This window comes from Elephas maximus, chromosome 19 (genome assembly GCF_024166365.1).
Source record: "Elephas maximus indicus isolate mEleMax1 chromosome 19, mEleMax1 primary haplotype, whole genome shotgun sequence".
Lineage (NCBI taxonomy): Eukaryota > Metazoa > Chordata > Mammalia > Proboscidea > Elephantidae > Elephas > Elephas maximus.
The window spans coordinates 49,473,904-49,493,225 of NC_064837.1; the positions used below are offsets into that span (position 1 = coordinate 49,473,904).

At 43.9% G+C, this 19,322-nt stretch overlaps 1 protein-coding gene across 1 annotated transcript; it reads right to left on the reverse strand.

Moving 5' to 3' along the window:
* Positions 1-277: 277 nt before the first annotated feature.
* RETREG3 (reticulophagy regulator family member 3) lies at positions 278-19,030 on the reverse strand. Its single transcript, XM_049859589.1, has 9 exons — positions 18,663-19,030; positions 9,764-9,870; positions 7,973-8,003; positions 6,942-7,068; positions 6,223-6,307; positions 5,260-5,397; positions 4,124-4,206; positions 2,830-2,962; positions 278-2,409 (listed from the first exon to the last, which is right to left on the reverse strand). Exons 1-9 carry the CDS (start codon positions 18,905-18,907, stop codon positions 1,952-1,954), a joined length of 1,407 nt encoding a protein of 468 aa, XP_049715546.1. The 5' UTR covers positions 18,908-19,030; the 3' UTR covers positions 278-1,951.
* Between the last annotated feature and the right edge of the window lie 292 nt (positions 19,031-19,322).

The following is a 19,322-nucleotide window of genomic DNA, read 5'->3' on the forward strand; positions in this document are numbered from 1 at the left end:
ATTATTAAGAATTAGAAATGAGGGAACTGCAGCCTAGGTTCCTCTCATGCTGCGCTCTCCGGGGGAAGCGAAGTGGCCTCATACTATGGTGACTGTTAAGTCTCACAGGAAAAACAGGGACGGGCACGTGCTTCTCTCTTCTGAGGCTGTCACCTCTTCAAATTAACCAGATCTCAGATTAATACAAGACTTCTCAAGGGTAGGACACCATTCAATACTAAGTCTCTTAAAGCCTGGTTCTCATACAAGATTTATTCCCCAGCACTCGCCCGCCCGCCTGCCCACCTGTCCCCAATTCACAGTGGAGGACTAAGGAGATTCAGAGCAGGATCCCCCAGGTATGAGAAACAGCTCCCACAGATTTTGTTCTCCTTGCTTTCCTCCCCTCCTCTTCACAATTCCCAAGGCCCGAAGCTACACACACTCATGCACACAAAATCCCATTCCTTTCTCACACCTCCCATTTTTTCCACATCAGAGCCCACCTGTAAGACATCTGGGCTCTGAGAGGTGCCCCAAGTATGTTTAAGAACCCTAAACCAGGGGGTGCCGTTACCCCTACCCTTCACACAAAGGCAAGCAACTGCGTAACAGGCACCTACTTCTCCGTTCTGTTAACTATTTTCATTTTCTGGCCTCTGTACCCTTCCAGCAACCAAGAGCAAACATGTTTGCACACCCCCACTTGCAGCACATGAAAATGGGCTCTGTCCAACATCCCTCACCCAGGTATGGGGGTGCTGGGGGAATGGTCCCTGAGGATTGGCAAAGGGTTAATGCAGCAGGAAAGAGGAAAGAAGAGTTTGGCTTGAGCTCTGATTGGGAGCCAGAAGGCTGTGGGCTGGCACAGACTTAGAATTAGCTTTTCTGGGTTTTGTCTCACATGATTTTACTAGGAGCAGCAGGACAGACGCCCCTTGGAGGGGTCTCTGCTGATTATAGACACATTTTTGCCAACTGGGCTCATCCTTAAAGGAGGCCCTGCCAAGACAGGAAGCAGCTGAAAATAAAAGCAGTAGAGTAAGAACAGCTGGTGCAAGAGAACTGGTGGCTCCTGGTATGAATGCCACTGGGCCATTTGTAAAGTGCTACTCTGTCGTCCTCCACGGAGTTATTACTTCTCCACAGGAGGAGCAGGGGAAGGAGCAGGAACAGAGAAATGGGTATGGTATTGCTTTGCTCATTGCTCAGGCTGATGGTCAGATGGAGCCAGGGGTTAACAGCACCAAAGACAAGCAGGCAGCTCCAGGGGCTTCCATGAGACCAGAAGGTGAAGAAGCACTCCTTGACCCTCCTGGCCTACTGACCCCCACGGCCCAAGGGGATGCAGAAGAGGCCCGTCCCCCCATCGTGTTCACATTTAAGTTTCACAAGCATTATTCTGGAGGACTGGAGGTCAGGCCTCCAGAAATGAGGATGGGCTGAAGAGGCGGGGGAGTGGCAGGCCTCCTGTGCAGAACCAAAGGACAAGCTTGCTTAGGAAAAAACCCAAACCAAATCATGATTTCACAGAAGAGAATGACAATGTAACTCTTCCAGCTGCTGCCTGACTTTGGAGGCTCTAGGAAGGTGATGAACGGAAGGAAGGAAGGAATGGGCTCTTCTCTCAGTGAGGGCCCCCAAGCACCCATACCTGGAAGGAAACAGTAGCACCCCTCAAAGGGGAACCAATACCCCTGACTACTTTGTTCCCCAGAAGTACTACCCTGTTGGAGAAAGGCCTCCCTTGGGGACCACACTCTCAGGTCAGTGACCGAGCTCACACAGTGTCCAGCTGGTAGCAGGGGAGTATCCTCTCTAAGCAGGCCTCTGAGCATCAGCCAGGCCACTCAGCGTACAAATATAATTCAGGGGACGGGACCTGGGTTCTTCCCTTGCCCCTTCACCTAAAATGGGACGGGGTGAGGAAAAACACCTAAACCACAGTGCCCCCCCAAAAGGAGTTTCTGCCTCAGTGGCTCCTGGAACTGGCAGGGTCCAGCTGATTCAGCTCCGACTGGTCAAGAAGTTCAAAGTCATCCCCCTCAGCATCTGTGTCCAGGTCTGAACTGGGGGCCCGGAGGAAGCCTCTTGTTGCTCTTCGGGGAGCAGGGCCTGAGGGGCCTGGCTGGGAGGCCCCTGACAGGGCCAGCTGGATCATGCCCTGGGACACCAGGCTGGCAAGGTTGCTGGTGAGGTTGGATCCTGCAGGCAGGGCCCCGAGCAGAAGCCCCGGCAGTGCAGCCTCATCGTGACTGGCAGGAGGGGCCTGGGGCTCCTCGGCCCCTGGTGGGGAACGGTACATCAAGCTGGGCATCCCAATGCTGGTGTCGTCTTCGTCATCAAGGCCAGGATGATCCACGTTAATGGAAGGGAAGTCTGGAAGGTCTCTGGCAAAGGATTCCTCTGGATCACTGTGACCATCTAGGTCTGGGAGAATATAGAAATGTCTGAGACAGGGCAGCTGTGCCCCAGCCGAACAAAGACTCAGCCCCACATAACCATGTTTTCCCCACTACAGATTTCTCTGGGTGAAGCAAACCCTGTAGGACTGGTCAGCTTTTCCCCTCCATTTACAGATGGCTGTGATCTTTACTGGCCAGAGAACTCCCCTCCCTTCCTCCACTATGCTACCTGTGAGGTGAGAACACCAGGCTATTAAGGACTGAGGGCTTCAAGGAAAACAGCAGTGCCACCCTGGCTGTAGTCGCTCCACTAAGGCTACTCCGCCACCTGATCCACAGCTCAGAAAACAGGACAAGCAGGGGCACCAGTATCCCGTTCACCAGCCTGGGGACGCAGAGAGGCAACAGCCAGATCCATTATCAACTCAGGTCCAAGGTCCCTCACCTTCAGAGCCTTCTGTTAGAGGTGTCTGGCCCCTGGAAAGATTGAATGTGCCGTTGTCTGTACAGGAGACCTCTGCATCCGAGTGCTCAGAGTCTGTGATGGCCAATTCCCTGGCAACAGTAGAATCATCCAGCTTAGGAAAAGAGAAGACCGACAAGCCTGAGGAGATGATGTCATTCGGAACCAGGTGCAGTCCCCAGGTACAGCTTTACTAATACAGCTGGTCCTAAAGGCTGCCCCCAGACCATCAGTGTAACCAGGTGGGCATGGGGACTTCAGTCAAAACCTTGACCCCTTTGGAAGACTGGTCCAAAGGCCTTATGGACCACAACTACCACAACCTCCACCAGACTGAGTCCAGCCCAACTAGATGGTGCCCAGCTACTGCCACCGACTTCTCTGACAGGGATCACAATACAGGGGCTCGGACAGAGCTGGAAAAAAGTGTAGAACAAAATTCTAACTCACAAGACCAGACTTACTGGTCTGACAGAGATTGGAGAAACCCCAAGAGTATGGTCCCCGAACACCCTTTTAACTCAGTATTGAAGTCACTCCTGAAGTTCACCCTTCAGCCAAAGATTAGACAGGCCTGTAAAACGATGAGACTAAATGGGCACACTAGCCCAGGGGCAAGGAAGAGAAGGCAGGAGAGGACAGGAGAGCTGGTAATGGGGAACCCACAGTTGAGGAGTGTTGAAATGTCATGGGGTTGGTAACCAATATCACAAAACAATATATGTATTAATTGTTGAATGAGAAACTAATTTGTTGTGAAAACCTTTATCTAAAGCACAATAAGAAAAAAAAAAAATCTTGACCCCTTTTAAGCTGCTCCCCTAAGGAAACACCCTTATTCATCCTTCCTGGAGCACAGGAAGGAAAGCAGTCTTGGGAATCAACTAGCCACTTTTTCAAGCAAATAAATGGTCCAGAGAATACTTTCCTCAGGTGGCCAGGAGGATCCACACACTGTCCAGACCTAAGGTTGACCTGGGTTTTTTACAAGATGATCATACCAGCTCCAAAGGTTCTACCATTATGTTGGGGTTAAAAGGAGGCATGGGAAAGAATCTGATGGTCACCGCGCTCAGATTAAGATCTAGGTACAAAGTTCCAATTTAACACTAGCTTCTCTCCCTGTTACTGCTCTTAGAGCCAAAGGGTGTCTGTCTAGAGGCTTGGAGAGCCTATCATGAGCTTGAAACCTGGTTCTACCAAAATGTAAGTGCCAGATGGTTCACAGGGAGCTAAAGAAAGCTGGCCGGTAAAGCAGCTCCCCGACCCAAGATACCTGAGGACAGAAGGCAGCAAGTTCCTCCTCGCTGTCACTGTGGTTGTCCATGGCATGTTCCGGGTGTAGAGCTCTGCGGCGCACTATGTGGAAAGAGCAGAAGACAGTGACACCTTTCGGGGGTGGGGGGGGGGGCTCCCTGTGAACATCAAAAAACTAGGACATAAAAGGAAGAACCACTCTCAATATGGCCTAAGCCTACATAACAACAATGCCTGAGGGTGGCTGGGATTGCTGAGCCTAAGTGCCAAAATGGGGTGATAACATAGGAGAGAAAGATCTCTCTTCTAACATCCCTCCCTCCACCAACCCCCACACATTTTGTTCTGGTCAAATGATCAACTACCAGGCTTGCCAACAACTCTCAGGATCTGCTAAAGGCAGCCCCAATGTCAATGTGTAAGTACACACTATCACAGGGAGGGCACAGGGAGATGCCCCACCTTGGTTAAATCAGGCTTTGGAGGGCTGATACTATTCAGCTGGCTGACCCAGGGGAAGCTGGGTCTTGGTGACCACATGCAGATCTCTCTGAAGGCCAGGGCTTAATGAAACACCCAACCTGATAAGACCACAGAAGAGAGGAAAAAGTTCGCACCACTGCCCTTCATGTGCTGGATTGCTCTCAGCCAAGGACAATTCTGCTCTCTGAGCTAGCAGTTTCTAATCACCTTCGGAAAGCAGTTTTCAGTAGTGAGAAGAGGCCAGGCTTAGAAACTCTGCCATTTACTATGTAAGCCTCAATTTCCTCAACTGTAAAAAGCAGATAACACCACCCACTTCTCACGCTTCTGTAAACGTTAAATAAGACTATGTAGAGCAGCCAGTTCAGTGCTGGGCGCATGGAAAGTGCTTCAGACATAGCAGCTGGCACTAGGGAGTCTTTACTATCTGCCTTTTATTTGACTTGGACAACTTTTCTCATATTTGCTTCAAGTCAAAGAGTAGAATTCCAAACAGGAAAAATTGGTACACCTACATAGGTTTCCCTGGAATAGAGTATCACTTTCACCTACAACCCCCCCACTCCCACCCCACTTCTACTTTCGAGGACCTACCCACTATGTTAGACATACACCTTCTCCTTCTCTTCCCCAACTTACCCAAGTGGAAGTCAGCCTTCCCATGGCACTTACATTGTCTTTCTCTCTGCCTGGACATCATGTAGCCACGGACACTGAAGTCCAGCCGCTGCAGAGCTGGCTTTAGCCGCACATACACTCGATCCCATAGTCGGTGATACACAGCAAGAGGCCACATCATGACAGTGACAACTGAGAGGAGGTGGAAATAGTGGCAAAATGGAGAAGGGGTTGCATGAAGCAATCCTAACTGTCCCTTTGTTGTGTCTCCTTAGGACTTGGACACTTGGTTGTAAGCTCTCTGCTTAATTCTGCTTCCCCAGTCTTCCCTGCTATGCTGGGGGGTTTGTGAGGGCAGGGACTTCTGCAGCCACCCAGAGGCCCTAGTACGGGGCTCTGCGATGCAGAGGCAGGCAGGATAAGCTGCTGACAGGCCGAGAACAAACCCAGGCAGTATAGTCAGCTGCAAATGGGTGTCACTGACCCATTAATGAAGCCAAATGGTAAAAATGCCTCAGAAACTACACAAGGAATCATGTGAGGTCCTGATACATCGCTGCTACTCAGTTCTTCCAGCCCCAGCTTAGCAGTGCATATGCCAACAGGAAGTAACTAAACTTATAAAAATGTGCTTCGGGGGGGAAGAGAGTGCTCCAGAGGAAAACAGAACCTAGCAGAGGATCCCCTAAGAGTTACGTTCTGTTGTTATATAATACGCTGACTCTAAAAATTCCCTCCTCAGATAGGGACTGTCAGTCCTTTTTAGTTGCCAGTACAGCATATGCTAGTGGACCCTCATTACCAACTTGGTAAGAAAAGGACTTTGTACATGTGAAGCCTGGGCCAGGTAAGAAGAAAGATATTTCATGCCATTAAACAGGTCATACAAATATTATAAAAAGGTCATTTCCTGGAGAACCAAAATCTCAAAGCCCTCTCCCTAGCCCCAGAGCTAGCTGTGGCTGGAAAGGCCATGGGGAGGGTACAGGTCTTAGGCGGAGTATACGCCGTACTTACGCATTAAGTAGGACAACAGGAGCCCAGGGATGTAGCGGCCCAAGATGGCCAGTGAGGTCAGAATCCCACAGCTCAGCAAGCAGAACTGGGGGAGTCAGGAAATAGTATTAAGTTTCTGCCACATGAGACAGATCTGGGGTGGGGATGGGGGATAGGTGGAGATCTGATGGAAATGATTCTTTATGATTTACAAGTCAAGTGTGGACATGTCAGAATGACAGATGTAGCCACTTCACATCCAATGTTGATTCTGTTTCAGGGGAAAGAAGAAGGTCCATTTCTATTCAAACTCCTTTTATGTGGCTAACCACATAAGGCTTCACCTTTCATGCCGAGAAATTGGTTTGAATAGGACTTAGCCAAAAATTCTCTCCAAAAGCAGGTGCTGGTTTTTGTTAAAGGCAAAGTAAAAATAAAAATAAACCAGCAACCTACCACATGTTCAATATGACACAATGCACACAAGCAGGCTTTTTTTTCCATCTTGGGGCAGGAAGATGGCCACATCGAGTGGCAAGCACACCAAACAATGAGTCATCAAGCCCTTGCCTTAGTCCTAGTGGCTGGTCAGAAGCCCCCTCCTACCACTTCCTTTTGTCTCTATAAAGACTGCAGCCTTTTCTTTCTAGAATGAGGATATGTAATAAAGGAGCTGTTTCAGTCTAGCATGAACTAAACTGAGAGGCTAGAGATGAAAGTGAAAAAGGGAAGAGTCTTACCTTGCCTGGGTTTTGCTTTTTGAAAAGCAAAAGATTCCTTATGAAAATGGTCCCACTAACCCAGACTTCAGCTACATGGTGGCAGAGCTCGGGCACGCTGAGCAACCGAGGGTGCACAAAGCCCCAGCTACGGGAGAGAGAAGGGGGAGCTGTGAAAGGAGGGTGCTGAGGGCCCCCCATCTTGCTGCGTAGGCAGCTAATGCTTCTGGGTTTAAATAGGGGACTGGGGCGTTCCAGGTCCTTTGGAGGTGAAGCATGACTTTCTTCTTGGCTCACCAGGTTGAAACTTGAATTTAGGGACTAGAAGGGCAAACTTGTTCTGACAACTCCACCCAATGAGCAAGCACCCTAATCCACATGTGTAAACCTGCCACCAGCACTGAGGCCCTTTGTGCTTAGAAACATCTTCTTCCCTGTACTGGGACCATTGTAATTCACTGTGATTACAATCCAGGGATAAAAGTAAAGCACAGTCGGACACCACTGCTGCTGAGGGGGAGGAGGCAGCGGTGGGTGTGCCCCTCAGAGAGAAAATAAATAAAACAAAACCAAAATCAACCAGAGCAGAGAAAAATTTCTTGAATTAAATATACAGGGTGAATGAGCTGAGAAATGAATGCGGGAGCTGTAAGACACAGAGGAGTCTTTGGCTTGCTAATGCCAGGAACCAATGTGTTTTCTGACCAGGAACTTTAAATAGCCGGAGGTCACAGAAAACACTAAATGACCTGGTATTAAAGCCAGGAAACAAATGAAGTTAGTTGCCTCTAAGTTTTCACACTGCCCTGGCATGTCAAGTTATGAGGCTTCTTCTTCAGAAACTTCTCTCGTAAAGATCAAAGGACAACAGCCATCTCAACATACAGATGCCTGAACTTTAGGATTTGTTGAAATGATTATGTGGAATAGGCGAGGCCTAAAGTTCACAGCTTACACTGTGTGTCCAGAACATGGGGTTAACAACGTAACCAACATATTACAACAAAAGAACCATTTAAGCAACAAAAAGGGATTTAATTAGTGTTCCATACCTCTCATTGTCTAACGCGTCGGGTCTTGGCACTACAATATTAAAACAAACACCAGCATTAGTTGGTAGGGAAAACTAAACATGAAAATGTTAGGCTGTTGGTCTGACGACTCAAGTTTTAATAGGTTTGGGGAAAAGAAAACAGTAGTAGCCAATACAGAGGAGACACCGCATTATACTGCAAGAGTTAGGGAGCTGTAGACAAGGGAATGATGGCTTATGCCTGCTCATTTCTCTAGGGAGGTATCTGAATGGACCACTCTCCTCCTTCTAATCATTTCAGCTGAAAGCCAAAGTGTACAAGAAGGAAAATGGTTCATCCCACCTCTTGAGTACATCTGGGCTGCTCATACATGTCAATGTGTACCGGGCTACCAAGGTAACTACTTGAACCCCAGGAATCTGCCTGCTCTTTTAAAGAGACCCGTTATCTACCCTGAATGATGTGAAGTCTTTTGACATTTACCAGCCACAAGACAGGCTGGCAGACTATATGATTCCTTGAAATCCCTGTGCAAAAAAGGATAGGAATCCATTTAAAAGCTGTAAACTCTGGTTTCAATATCCTACCAACACTTCAAAATTAACATGTATAAAACCTACATCAATTTTCCTCTTTCATCTCTACCCGAATCAACTCCCCTGTCTGACTTTGCCTATACTTGCTAATTGTAATGCCATTCTCCCACTATCCTAGCTTGGAAATCTGAAAGTCAGCTTTTATTCGTTATTCTTCTAACCCCACATCCAACTATTCATCAGTCTTGTTATATCTTCCTTTCTCACAGCTTTTCAAACCAGCTATCATTTATTTTCAGGAAATTTCTCTATTTCTCACATATACACTGCCATAGTCTCCTGACAGGACTTCCTCCTTCCCCTTTTTGCTCCTCCATGTGGTCCCACAAAATGATGCGATGTTAATCCTTAAATTATCATCTCAGCATCTGGCTCTAATTTTTAAAAAATCTTCAGTGACCACCCATTACCTATAATATAAAGTCTGTACTTCTTACCCTAACTTTAAAGCCTTATAAAAATCTAATTCCAACATATTTTCAGTTTTATTTCCTAGCACTCCCTTTAATGAACTCTTCACTTGAGTCAAAATGATCAGTTCTCTGCTCACAGACGAGGCTCTGCAGCTTCTGGTTCCTTAGCCTAATCAAGCTACAGGCCCCTCTAGGAAAACTCACACTTTTCTCTCCACCTGCAATGCTTGTGGTAGAGCCCCAGATACATGACAAATATACTGATCACATACTGCACTGTGACATCTCTGGTATTGTTCTGTGACTGTCATTCGACTTTTCATATGTTTAGGTATTATCACCCAGAAACAATGTATTATCTTTGAGAAAAAGAACCATATCTTAGAGTACTTTATATAAGTCATAACATTTAGCTTAATGCTTTGCACACAGGCAATTTTTAAAAATTCTTAAGAGGTAAACTGGTACTGTCTCAGTAGATGTAATACTTTATAAAAGTATATATAATTCAACGAAGAGAGTTATAAAAATCAAACAAGTTTGAGGTCCTTATGCCTAGGTCAATTCAGAGGTAAGAATAATGGAGCTGGTACATGCAGATTTCTTGAGCTGAGTAATAATGGGAAGTGTGGAATCCAGCTCTAAGAAACTGCAAGGCCTTCAAGTGTCTACAAAAGCAAATAATTGAGACATCAAAAGATGTTCCCCACCTCCACACATCCCCTCGAAAGCCCCCAAAACTCAAAGTAAAAATTACAAACAAGGCCATTTCAGATCATTCTAAATGCTACCAAGCTCACCTGTTATTTCAGGCCAGATTTTGTTCTTCCATTGATCTATACACACAATAATCATCAAGCTGAATGCAAGCAAAAACACAAGACGAAGAGATGTCAGTGCAAAGAACCTACAGAGAACGGAAAGAGAAGAAAAATTATTATGTAATTAAGCTAATTTCAAAAAAGACCATACATGTACTACAGGCCCTGTGTAAGACAGACTGGAGTTCTAGTTTTTTGGTTCTGACACTAGTTATATCACCTTGGGGAAATGCCTTAACCTTTCCAGACCTCAGCTATTTTACCTGTGGGGCAGAGAGAAGAATCTGCTTTTGTAAAGGCAGAGGACTAAACTAAGTAACCTCTTAAACTCTTCCAACTTTAAAGCCTGTGATTCTATGATTTTGGAGAAACTCATCCTTGATAAGTTGTTATGATGAAAGCAAACATCCTTCTACAAAATTAGACCTTAGTGTATGGCAACAAACTGACACAGCTACATTAGAGCGCGTTCAGCTCAACTAGAGATCCTTTTAGAACTGCTCAAAAGAGGGTAAGGATGATGGAGGGTTGATTATAAATGATAACTCTGGAATGACCGCTTCTCAACTCAACACTTAATCTGATGATTTGATGTAATCACTGAACAACAACACTAAGTATAATCCCTACTACATTAAAAGAATATTTAGTATCTGTGTGTATATATGAATACATACACACGCACAGGGTTTAGCAGAGGGACTCTGAATTCATGTTAATTGTACAAATTTTTAAAATAACATTTTGTAAACAAGACAAAGGATGAGGGATGGGGGGAAACAAGAACTCAGAAATGCAGTCACCAGTGACATCCATATTCCAATTTTTCCACGCCACCACTTAAGGAAACTGTAATTATATATGAGATTAAAGAATGAAAGCAGCATAACAGAAGTAAACCTCTGGAGCTCCCCCAGGCCATTAATCTTCTCTCTAAAGCCAGTTCTTCGTCCATACAAACAAGCAAATTTAACAAGGCCGAGGATAACGGCTCTGGAGTATCTTGCTCCCTGGAGCTGCTGCTTCCATCCATGTCCCAGCCGCAGCAAGAGGTGCAACTGCGGTTTTCTCCAGAGTACCTGAAAGGGCTCTCTAGGGAGGTGATCCAGACGGTCTGCAATCTCCCCTTCCCAAAGCATGATTACTAGCACAAATATAAACCTGAGGGAGGGAAAGCGTATTAGGATCTCCGCAGAAAGGGTGGTCTTCCAAAAATAGCGGCAATAAAAATACTGTTCCTCCAAGACCTGGACTAAAACTCTCAGTGCTCAAAAACTATGCCTCAGCTCAATTCAACAAATATTTACTGAACAGCTATTATATGCAGAGGCCTTGTGGTAGGTGGCCCAGTTTCAGAAAAGCATAAGACAAGAACCTTACTCTCAAATGTATTTATTTATGTGTGTGTGTATTTACAATATGAGAAGGTGGTAATAACAAAGAAAAGGACACCTGAACTGGGATTTGAAAGATAATGGTAAGAACACAGGACAAAAGGGTGAGGAGAAGAAGGAGAGGACATTCAGACAGGAAGAAAAGGAAGTTACCTTGATATATTTAAGGAACTACCTGCAGTTCGATAGAACTGAAACATAAAGAACAGAAGCAGGGAGTGCAGATGGGGAGAGCAGCAGGAGTCAGTTCAGGAAGGGCTTTTTAGGAGACTCAGTATTGGGATTTCATCTTACAGATGAAGCTGAGCCAGTAAAGTTTTAAGAAGGATGTATTTTCTAAGTCACGAAGGCTAAAACTGAGCATTTTCTAGAGCAAGATTATCCTGGCACATAAATCAATTTTAGGCTCAGATATAAGTGAGTACTGTTTAGTATCCTTTTCTTGAACAAGCTGTTACAGGAGCGTCAAAGGAAGAAGTTTTTCTGTATATGGTACAAAATAGCATTTCTTAGGAAAACAGCTTCTTCCAAATAGATAAAAACTTAATTAATGGCAAGATCACCTCAAAGCACTAGAGTTGACACCTCCAAGGTAACTAAGCAATTAATACTAATGTTCCCTCAGGAATTTATCAAATATAAAAGAAGACAGATAAATGTGTCCTCCTCTTTTCCTTCCAGCTCTCAATACTAAATTCCTAAATAAAAAAGGGATTTCAATTGGTGTGTTCTGGATACACGAAAGTCACACCATACTTGTCATTTTATGGAAGTAATCTGGAAGCCCACCTGTAAAAAAACAAAACAAAACTCTGCTGCAACTATGTGCAAGGATAAGACATAACTGAAGATAAAGTACTTTAGAGATTAGTATAAGTAAAGAATAGAAGAAAAATAAGGGAGGATTCCTCTAGATTAGTTTACTCCTGCAATATCTACTCATCCAAGCCAAGAAACACACAAGCAGATGTAACAATGTAGAAGTCTGATAAGACAACGTGCAAAACCTTTTTCAGCAACCATAATCAGCAAGAGAATTTTCCAACTGAGCAAAAACAACTTTACAAGCACAGTCAACTCTGCTTATGTACACGTGAATTATTAAATTTGGGCACTGTCAGAGCCCAGTACTCCTCCTACCCATAGTAAGCTCAGGATCTACTTTTTTCTCTTAATAATCTTTTTTTTTTCCTTCTGATTTCTAAAGGTAAGCATGTTTATTAGAGAAAGTTTAGAAAATGTGAATAGCAATTAAAGATGAAAATTGAAATGACATCAGTATACAACTATCTATGAAATGAAGTTCCTAAGTGGTGCAAAGGGTTCAGCACTCAGATGCAAGGTTGGCAGTTCAAATCCACCCAGAGGCACCTTGAAAGAAAAGCCTGGCAATCTACTTCCAAAAGGTCAGAGCCACTGAAAACCATACGTGCGATTTTACTCTGAAACAAATGGGGTCACCATGAATAAGAATTGACTCCACAACAACGGTTCTTTTTCTTTTTTTAATTTATGAAATAGTCTTGCAAAAAAAAAAAATTCTTTTTAACCTGACTCTGACCAAGCCTCTAGACCCAACTACCAATTTACAGGAAACAGAGTATAGGGGAACATGTTAAACCACGGGATGCAATCAGCAAAATCCAGTCTGTGGGAAACTTCACAGGACAAACTGGTTTCTTCAACAAATAAATTGCGAGGGGGGAAAAGATGGAAAGGGAACCTGCAGAGCAAAACAGATGTTTAAAAAGCAGAGCCATCAGTTGCAAAATGCGGACTTCAGTTGGATCCTGACCCAAATAAACTAAAAACATAGTATTTGAGAAAATTGGAAATTTGAACACTGACTGGGATCATTAATTTTTTACATGTGAAAATGGCAGTGATGTATTTTTACAAAGCATTTTTCAGAAATAATATATTGAAATATTTACAGATTAAATGATTGTACATCCAGAATTTGCCATAAAATAATAAAGGAGGAGGTGGAAAAAGAGTTGGGGTTTAGAAGAAACAAAATTCGGCATGAGTTGGAATTTTTTAAAGCCAGATACATGATGGCACATATTTCTCTGTCTACTTATGTGCACGTTTTAAACTTCTATAATAAGTTTTAAAAATGACCCATCATCCATACACATAAACCAAAAAATGAACGGGGTATTTTTTTTTTTAATTCACATACTGTAATAGGCACCATGGAAGTATATGGTTTAGAAACCTCCTTCTTCACTTAATACATAGACCAGAAAAACATCAAAAAATTTTAAAATGATTGCACCATACATATATACAATTAATATTTTAAACCTTTCCCTAATTGGACTTTTAAAATGTTTGCAATTCTTCATGTACTAAAAAAAAAAAAATTTAATAAAGCAAAGCTTAAATACACATCACTGAGCATACATCTCTGTCCTTTCCTATGATTACCTGCTGTAAATGGAATTACAGGGCCAAAGAGTTATTGACTTTATTTTTTAAGCTTTGTTCAGATATAATGCACATAGCATAAAACTAACCCTTTAAAAATATCTAAATCAGTCATCTTCAGTATATTTACAGACTTGTGCAACCATCACCACTACTTAATTTTAAAACATTTTCACCACTTCAAAAAGAGATCCATACTTATTAGTAATCACTCCACATTCCCTTCAACCCCTGGGTAGGTATTAACTATTTAAGTATCTTAATGTATGTTGCCAAACTGCTCTCCAGAAAGGCTGCCCAATTTATGATCCTATCGGCAGTAGAGAAAAATTCAATTTTCCCATCTCTCCCAGAACTACATATTATTGTTTTTAAAATTTAATAAGCAGAAATTTGTAACTCACTGCCATTTACATTTGATTTTTGTTTATTACTAGTGAGAGTGAAATTTTATATATCCACTGATTGATTATTTTGTATATTTTCATTTTGTAAACTGTCCGTCCCCTTTGTCAGGGGCTAAAATGCAATTAACTTATCAGTGTAAATAAGATTTCCCTTGCAATATCAATCTAGTATCCAGAAAGATCATAAAAAATTTCAGGACCAACTATAACCATTTTAAAGATAACTGTATCATCAATCCTATTTGTACATGTAAATTAGAGTTTGCCATAATCATGAACAAAGTAATGACCACATGTCTATTTTTAATCAAAGAAGATACTATGTCTGATTCCTTTGTTATTACAGAGTAAGTTTGTCTCTGTGACGCTTCAGAACAAGAATTCTATCCTATAGGGACAGAAAGCCCGTTATTGTACAGAACTGTCTGGTAAATGAGCCAAACCTAAAAACCCACTGCCATCGAGTCAATTCTGACTTATGGTGATCCTACAGGGCAGAGGAGAACCACCCCATTGGGTTTCCAAGGCTGTAATCTTTATGAAAGTAGACTGCCACAGCTTCCCCCCAGTGAGCGGCTGGTGAGTTCGAACCGCCAATCTTTTGGTTAGCAGCCAAGCACTTTAACCACTGTGCCATCGGAGCTTCTTGTTAATGAGCCAGCCACTGGTAAATTAGAAGGATAAAATTAACCCAACCTGCATCACGTTGCCATAGTTGTTGCTTGTACAAAACCAGAAACAAAACCAGCTAGTTGCTAATGACCTACCGTGAGAAATTAAGAAAGCACCCAATCTTACAATTAGGACTGCTAAAAACTGAAGGCGAAAGAGGCAAATTCATACTTGGGAGTTTTCCTGGCTACCAAAAGCAACAAAAAGAAACCTCCAAAGACTATTATCAGAAATATTTTCTCAATAGATTTAATCTGAAATTTGATATGTAGAGTTTTTTAAAAAAAAAAAAAAAGAACAAATGCCTCTACTTACATGGGCCCTCCTCATTACCTATTGCTTTTTTTTTTTTTTTTTACTTAAATTCTAACCTTTGAATCAGAACTGCTGTGTATGCTTAATCACTTTTCCAGTTTTTATTTATTTTTTGGTGAGGGAGATAAACACCTTTTTTTTTTTCATTAGTGAAAACACAGATCTGATAATAGCCTCTAGAATTTTAACATGGTTAACTCAGACTAAACCCATTGCCATTGAGTCGATTCTGACACATAGCAACCCTACAGGACAGAGCAGAACTGCCCCATAGGGGTTCCAAGCAGCAGCTGATGGATTCAAACTGCTGACCTTTTGGATAGCAGCAGTAGCTCTTAACCACTGTGCCACCAGAGCTTCTAACTCAGACTAACCAAAGAAACCAAACCCACTGTCGCTGAGTCGACAACTCTTAGCGACCCTATAGGACAGAGCAGAACTGCCCCATAGGGTTTCCAACCAGGGGCTGATGGATTCAAACTGCTGACCTTTTGGTTAGCAGCTGTAGCACTTAATCACTACACCACCAGGGTTTCCTGACTCAGACTACTGACTATAAAAGCAGGCCCAACAGAGAAATCAGCTTGTGGATTGCTCTGAATCAATATTCCCAATTCAGAGGTCACCTAGAATCATAGAATGTTAAAAACTGGAAAGGATCTCAGCAGGGTATACACTTGATAGAATGGGGTGGGCTTGGAGCTCACACCCATTTCCAGGGTTCCTTCACCCTCCCCTTGTCTCCCACATTATGAGACAAACCAAAAAGTTAATGGAACCAGTTATTTTCTAATCCTGTCAGAATACACTCTTGTTGACTCAGATATTCTCCCAAATCACTCATTTACAGATGAGGTTGAGGCTAATGAAAATACAAGCTATTGGAAGGGAAGACCTGACATCTCTGTTGTTATCCTTGACATAGTAACAGTTCAGTAATCAGAAGCAATCTAAGCTGGAAGATCTCTGCTTTGGTCATCATGCCTTCTCTGGAATCTGAAAAAAAAGTGAAAGCCTTGAAATATTATAGTGGCAAGGTATCTACATCTATCTCCATTTTTTATCATTTCCTTTTTTTAAGATGTTAAGAAGGCACATTCACAAGTATAGAACATTGAAAGTTACCTGAATTCTGAAGATTTTTTTTGGTACTCCTATCTAGTGCTCTGGAGCCCTGGTGGTGCAGTGGTTGAAAGCTCAGCTCCGAATCAAAAGGTCGGCAGTTCAAATCCACCAGCTGCTCCTTGGAAACCCTATGGGGCAGTTCTACTCTGTCCTATAGGGTTGCTATGAATCAAAACCGACGCGACAGCAACGGGTTTGATTTTTTGGTTTTATATAGTCTTCTAACCTCAAAATGTATAAAATACCCCAGTTAATGTTGTACATTATTCAAAACAAAAAATGAAAGAAAAACAAAATATTTCAGATTTGATTTCTGACTTGATCCTCCTCTCCTTCCCAAGCATTTAAGTCTGAGCATTTAACTCTTCAGCATTCCTAAGTGAAATGTCAACATACGTATTCATTCAATATGACACTACTGGAATGTGAACTCTAACTTTCATTTTAAACCTCAAACTACCTTCCAAGGAATTTCTTTTCCCAAAACAAACAATTCTGTGAACTCCAATGCCAGACTACCCTAATCTCTGCAGCCTTACCACTCTCTCAGCCATTCTGTACCCTCCTCAGTTATGAGTTCTCTCCATAAATGGTTTCCTTCCTATGGCATACCCAACTGTTCTTCTCAGTCTCAAGAGTTACACCCTCATTTTGCTCTCTCTCTCTCCACCTACTTAGAGTGTGATCAGAACGTAACAAGAGGGTGTTCTGGATACACAGCAGGCAAGCTACCAGGAAATACCAGAGATAAAGACCAATCACAACAATGTTTTAAAAGACCCAGAGTACAAAAAGGGGTCCTGAGTGAGATTCTAAACATAGTATAGTAGTAAACTTAAGTAAACACTGTCAGGTGCCAGCAAATTAAAGGTAGCTGTAACTTTTAAAGATGCTTCCCAGTCAGAGCAGCTCCTTACAGACCTCAACTCCACATTCTGCTTCAGAAACCTCTCTCAGGCAACAGGCATTTGTGAAGCAACAACACTCATGCTACCAATTTATTTGTATTAACAAATCCTTGGTTTTAAATTCATTTAAACCCTGATAAAGTCTTTATACATTAACTAGCCACACTTTCATGCAACTTGTTTAATGAGGACCAACTTGTTTTCTTCCTAGGAGTACCAAATTCACTGTGGGAAACTAAGTTTTGACTAGATGGGCTGGGGTTAGGGGTTGTGATGGGACGTGGCAGGAAAGGACGAGAAGGTCATTTTGGAAAATGCTCCTGAATGAGGTGCTACAGTGAAAGGTTTTTGACAGAGAGCAACGGGAGGGAACGAGACACCTGGGAGTCAAGGAAGAAGCACTACCAGAAAATAAGGGAAGAATGCAGTAGGCAAAGTTTATCGTCAAATTTGCTAAAAACCCTGAAAATGGCAAACACCAGAGATTTCTGTGACACCCTTAACCTGGGACGCCTTCAAATTGGGAGAGGATTAACTTCATAGTGGAACATTTTGTCTTTCTGTCAATGAACTTAGAATTATTTCTTCTGCTCCAGATCACTGAAAATCTTTTCAGGCAAAGGGTAACAACTGTTTTGGTTTTAAAAGCAAGACTTTTAAGAGAAAAGCCAATTTTAGCCAAAAACCAAAACCTAAAAACACATACTTCATTGCGTCTCAGGATTATCCAAGATAGCGAGGTAGAGGCTCTCCTACAATCAGTTCCCTTTGAGTTTGATCAATAATACTTCCTCAGTTATGAACAAATTCGAACTATGCTTGGCAGATCCAATGAAGACCTAAGTCCACTTCCAGGTGATCACAAGCAAGTGAGAGGAACAGCAGTTCCATTTCACACATACACATTGTCCAAGCATATTTATAGTGCCACTTGTCCAGCTCAGGAAAACGCACAATTAGCCATCCTTAATTTCCTTGCCTATAAACCGTAGCTAAGGATGTCTAATTCCTCGGAACAGGGAGGAACTGCAATCTTAAATGGCTTTGAAACGGGTGAAAGCTCACAATCACTATTTCACAACTATTCTGTAAAAAGCTTATACTTTCCTTTCAAGTTACAGCTTTGGAGGCTCTGACTGACACTCAGACTTCACAGACTTTCTTGACTGGGCGAGATAATACCTAACATGCTAATTCAGATCGCCCGAGTTTGCTTTATTATCCCACCAACGGGTATTTTTCCAAGACCTCATTCCTCACGTCTTTACCAACCCCTCTGGAGACACTCTTCAAACCCACTTGAGCAGAGATGAGAAGGGAGCCCAGGGTGTTACAGGGGCACAGCTTTCCCTCACTGAAGAGGCGCCCTCGTGCACTGCCAGCGGCTCAAGATGGTACCAGAACCTCCTGCCAGATGTGCGAAAGAGAGGAGGCAGCTGGTAGGTCCAGGGGAGAATTGGGGTGCCGAAGCCCGGGGGCGGGTTACGGTGGAAGGAGGTGATGCAAAATCAGGCAGATACAGAAAAAAGCCAGCGCAGCTAAAAAAAAAAAGCGAGAGAGAGAGCCCTAGAAAAACCTGATGAATTCGTGACTCGGAGGGTTTCCGAGCGTCCAGTTCTCTCACCAGAAAGCCGCGTTCAGCCCCAGGCACCACAGGGCGCTCCTAGCTGGCCGCTCCCACACCAAGGCTGCCTGCACCCGGTTCAGCAGAGGCTCGTAAGGCCCCAACACCTCCACCAGGGCCCGCTGCGCCGCCTCAACCAGCTGCTCCCGCTCCCGCTCCCAGGAGCCTGACACAGCACGGCGGCCCCTAAAAGTCGGCCCGGAAGATGGGCCAGGGGCCGCGGCCACCCCCTCAGGCTCAGCCATCCCCTGCCGGCAGCCACAACATCCGGGGCCACGGCCGTAGAGTCACAATAACACCAACTACGCAGATGCAAGATTCGGCGGGGGAGGCCGCTTCCTTCCACAGCGCGCCTGCGCACGGGCTCAGCTACGCGTCCACTAGAGTAAAGAAAGGAAGAACGCTGAATTACGCCCAGGGGCCCAGCGTTCTGCGCCCAGCCCGAGCCGCGCATGCGTTGTTAGGTGTCCAGCAGTCGGCTCTGACTCCTAGCGACCCGTGTACAACAGAACGACGTATGGCCCGGTCCTGCGCCATCACTATCGTTCCTATGTTTAAGCCCATTGTTGCGGCCGCTATGTCAATCCATCTCCTTTGAAGGTCTTCCCCTTTTTGGCTGACCCTCTACCAAGTAGGATGTGCTTCCTTCTCCAGGAACTG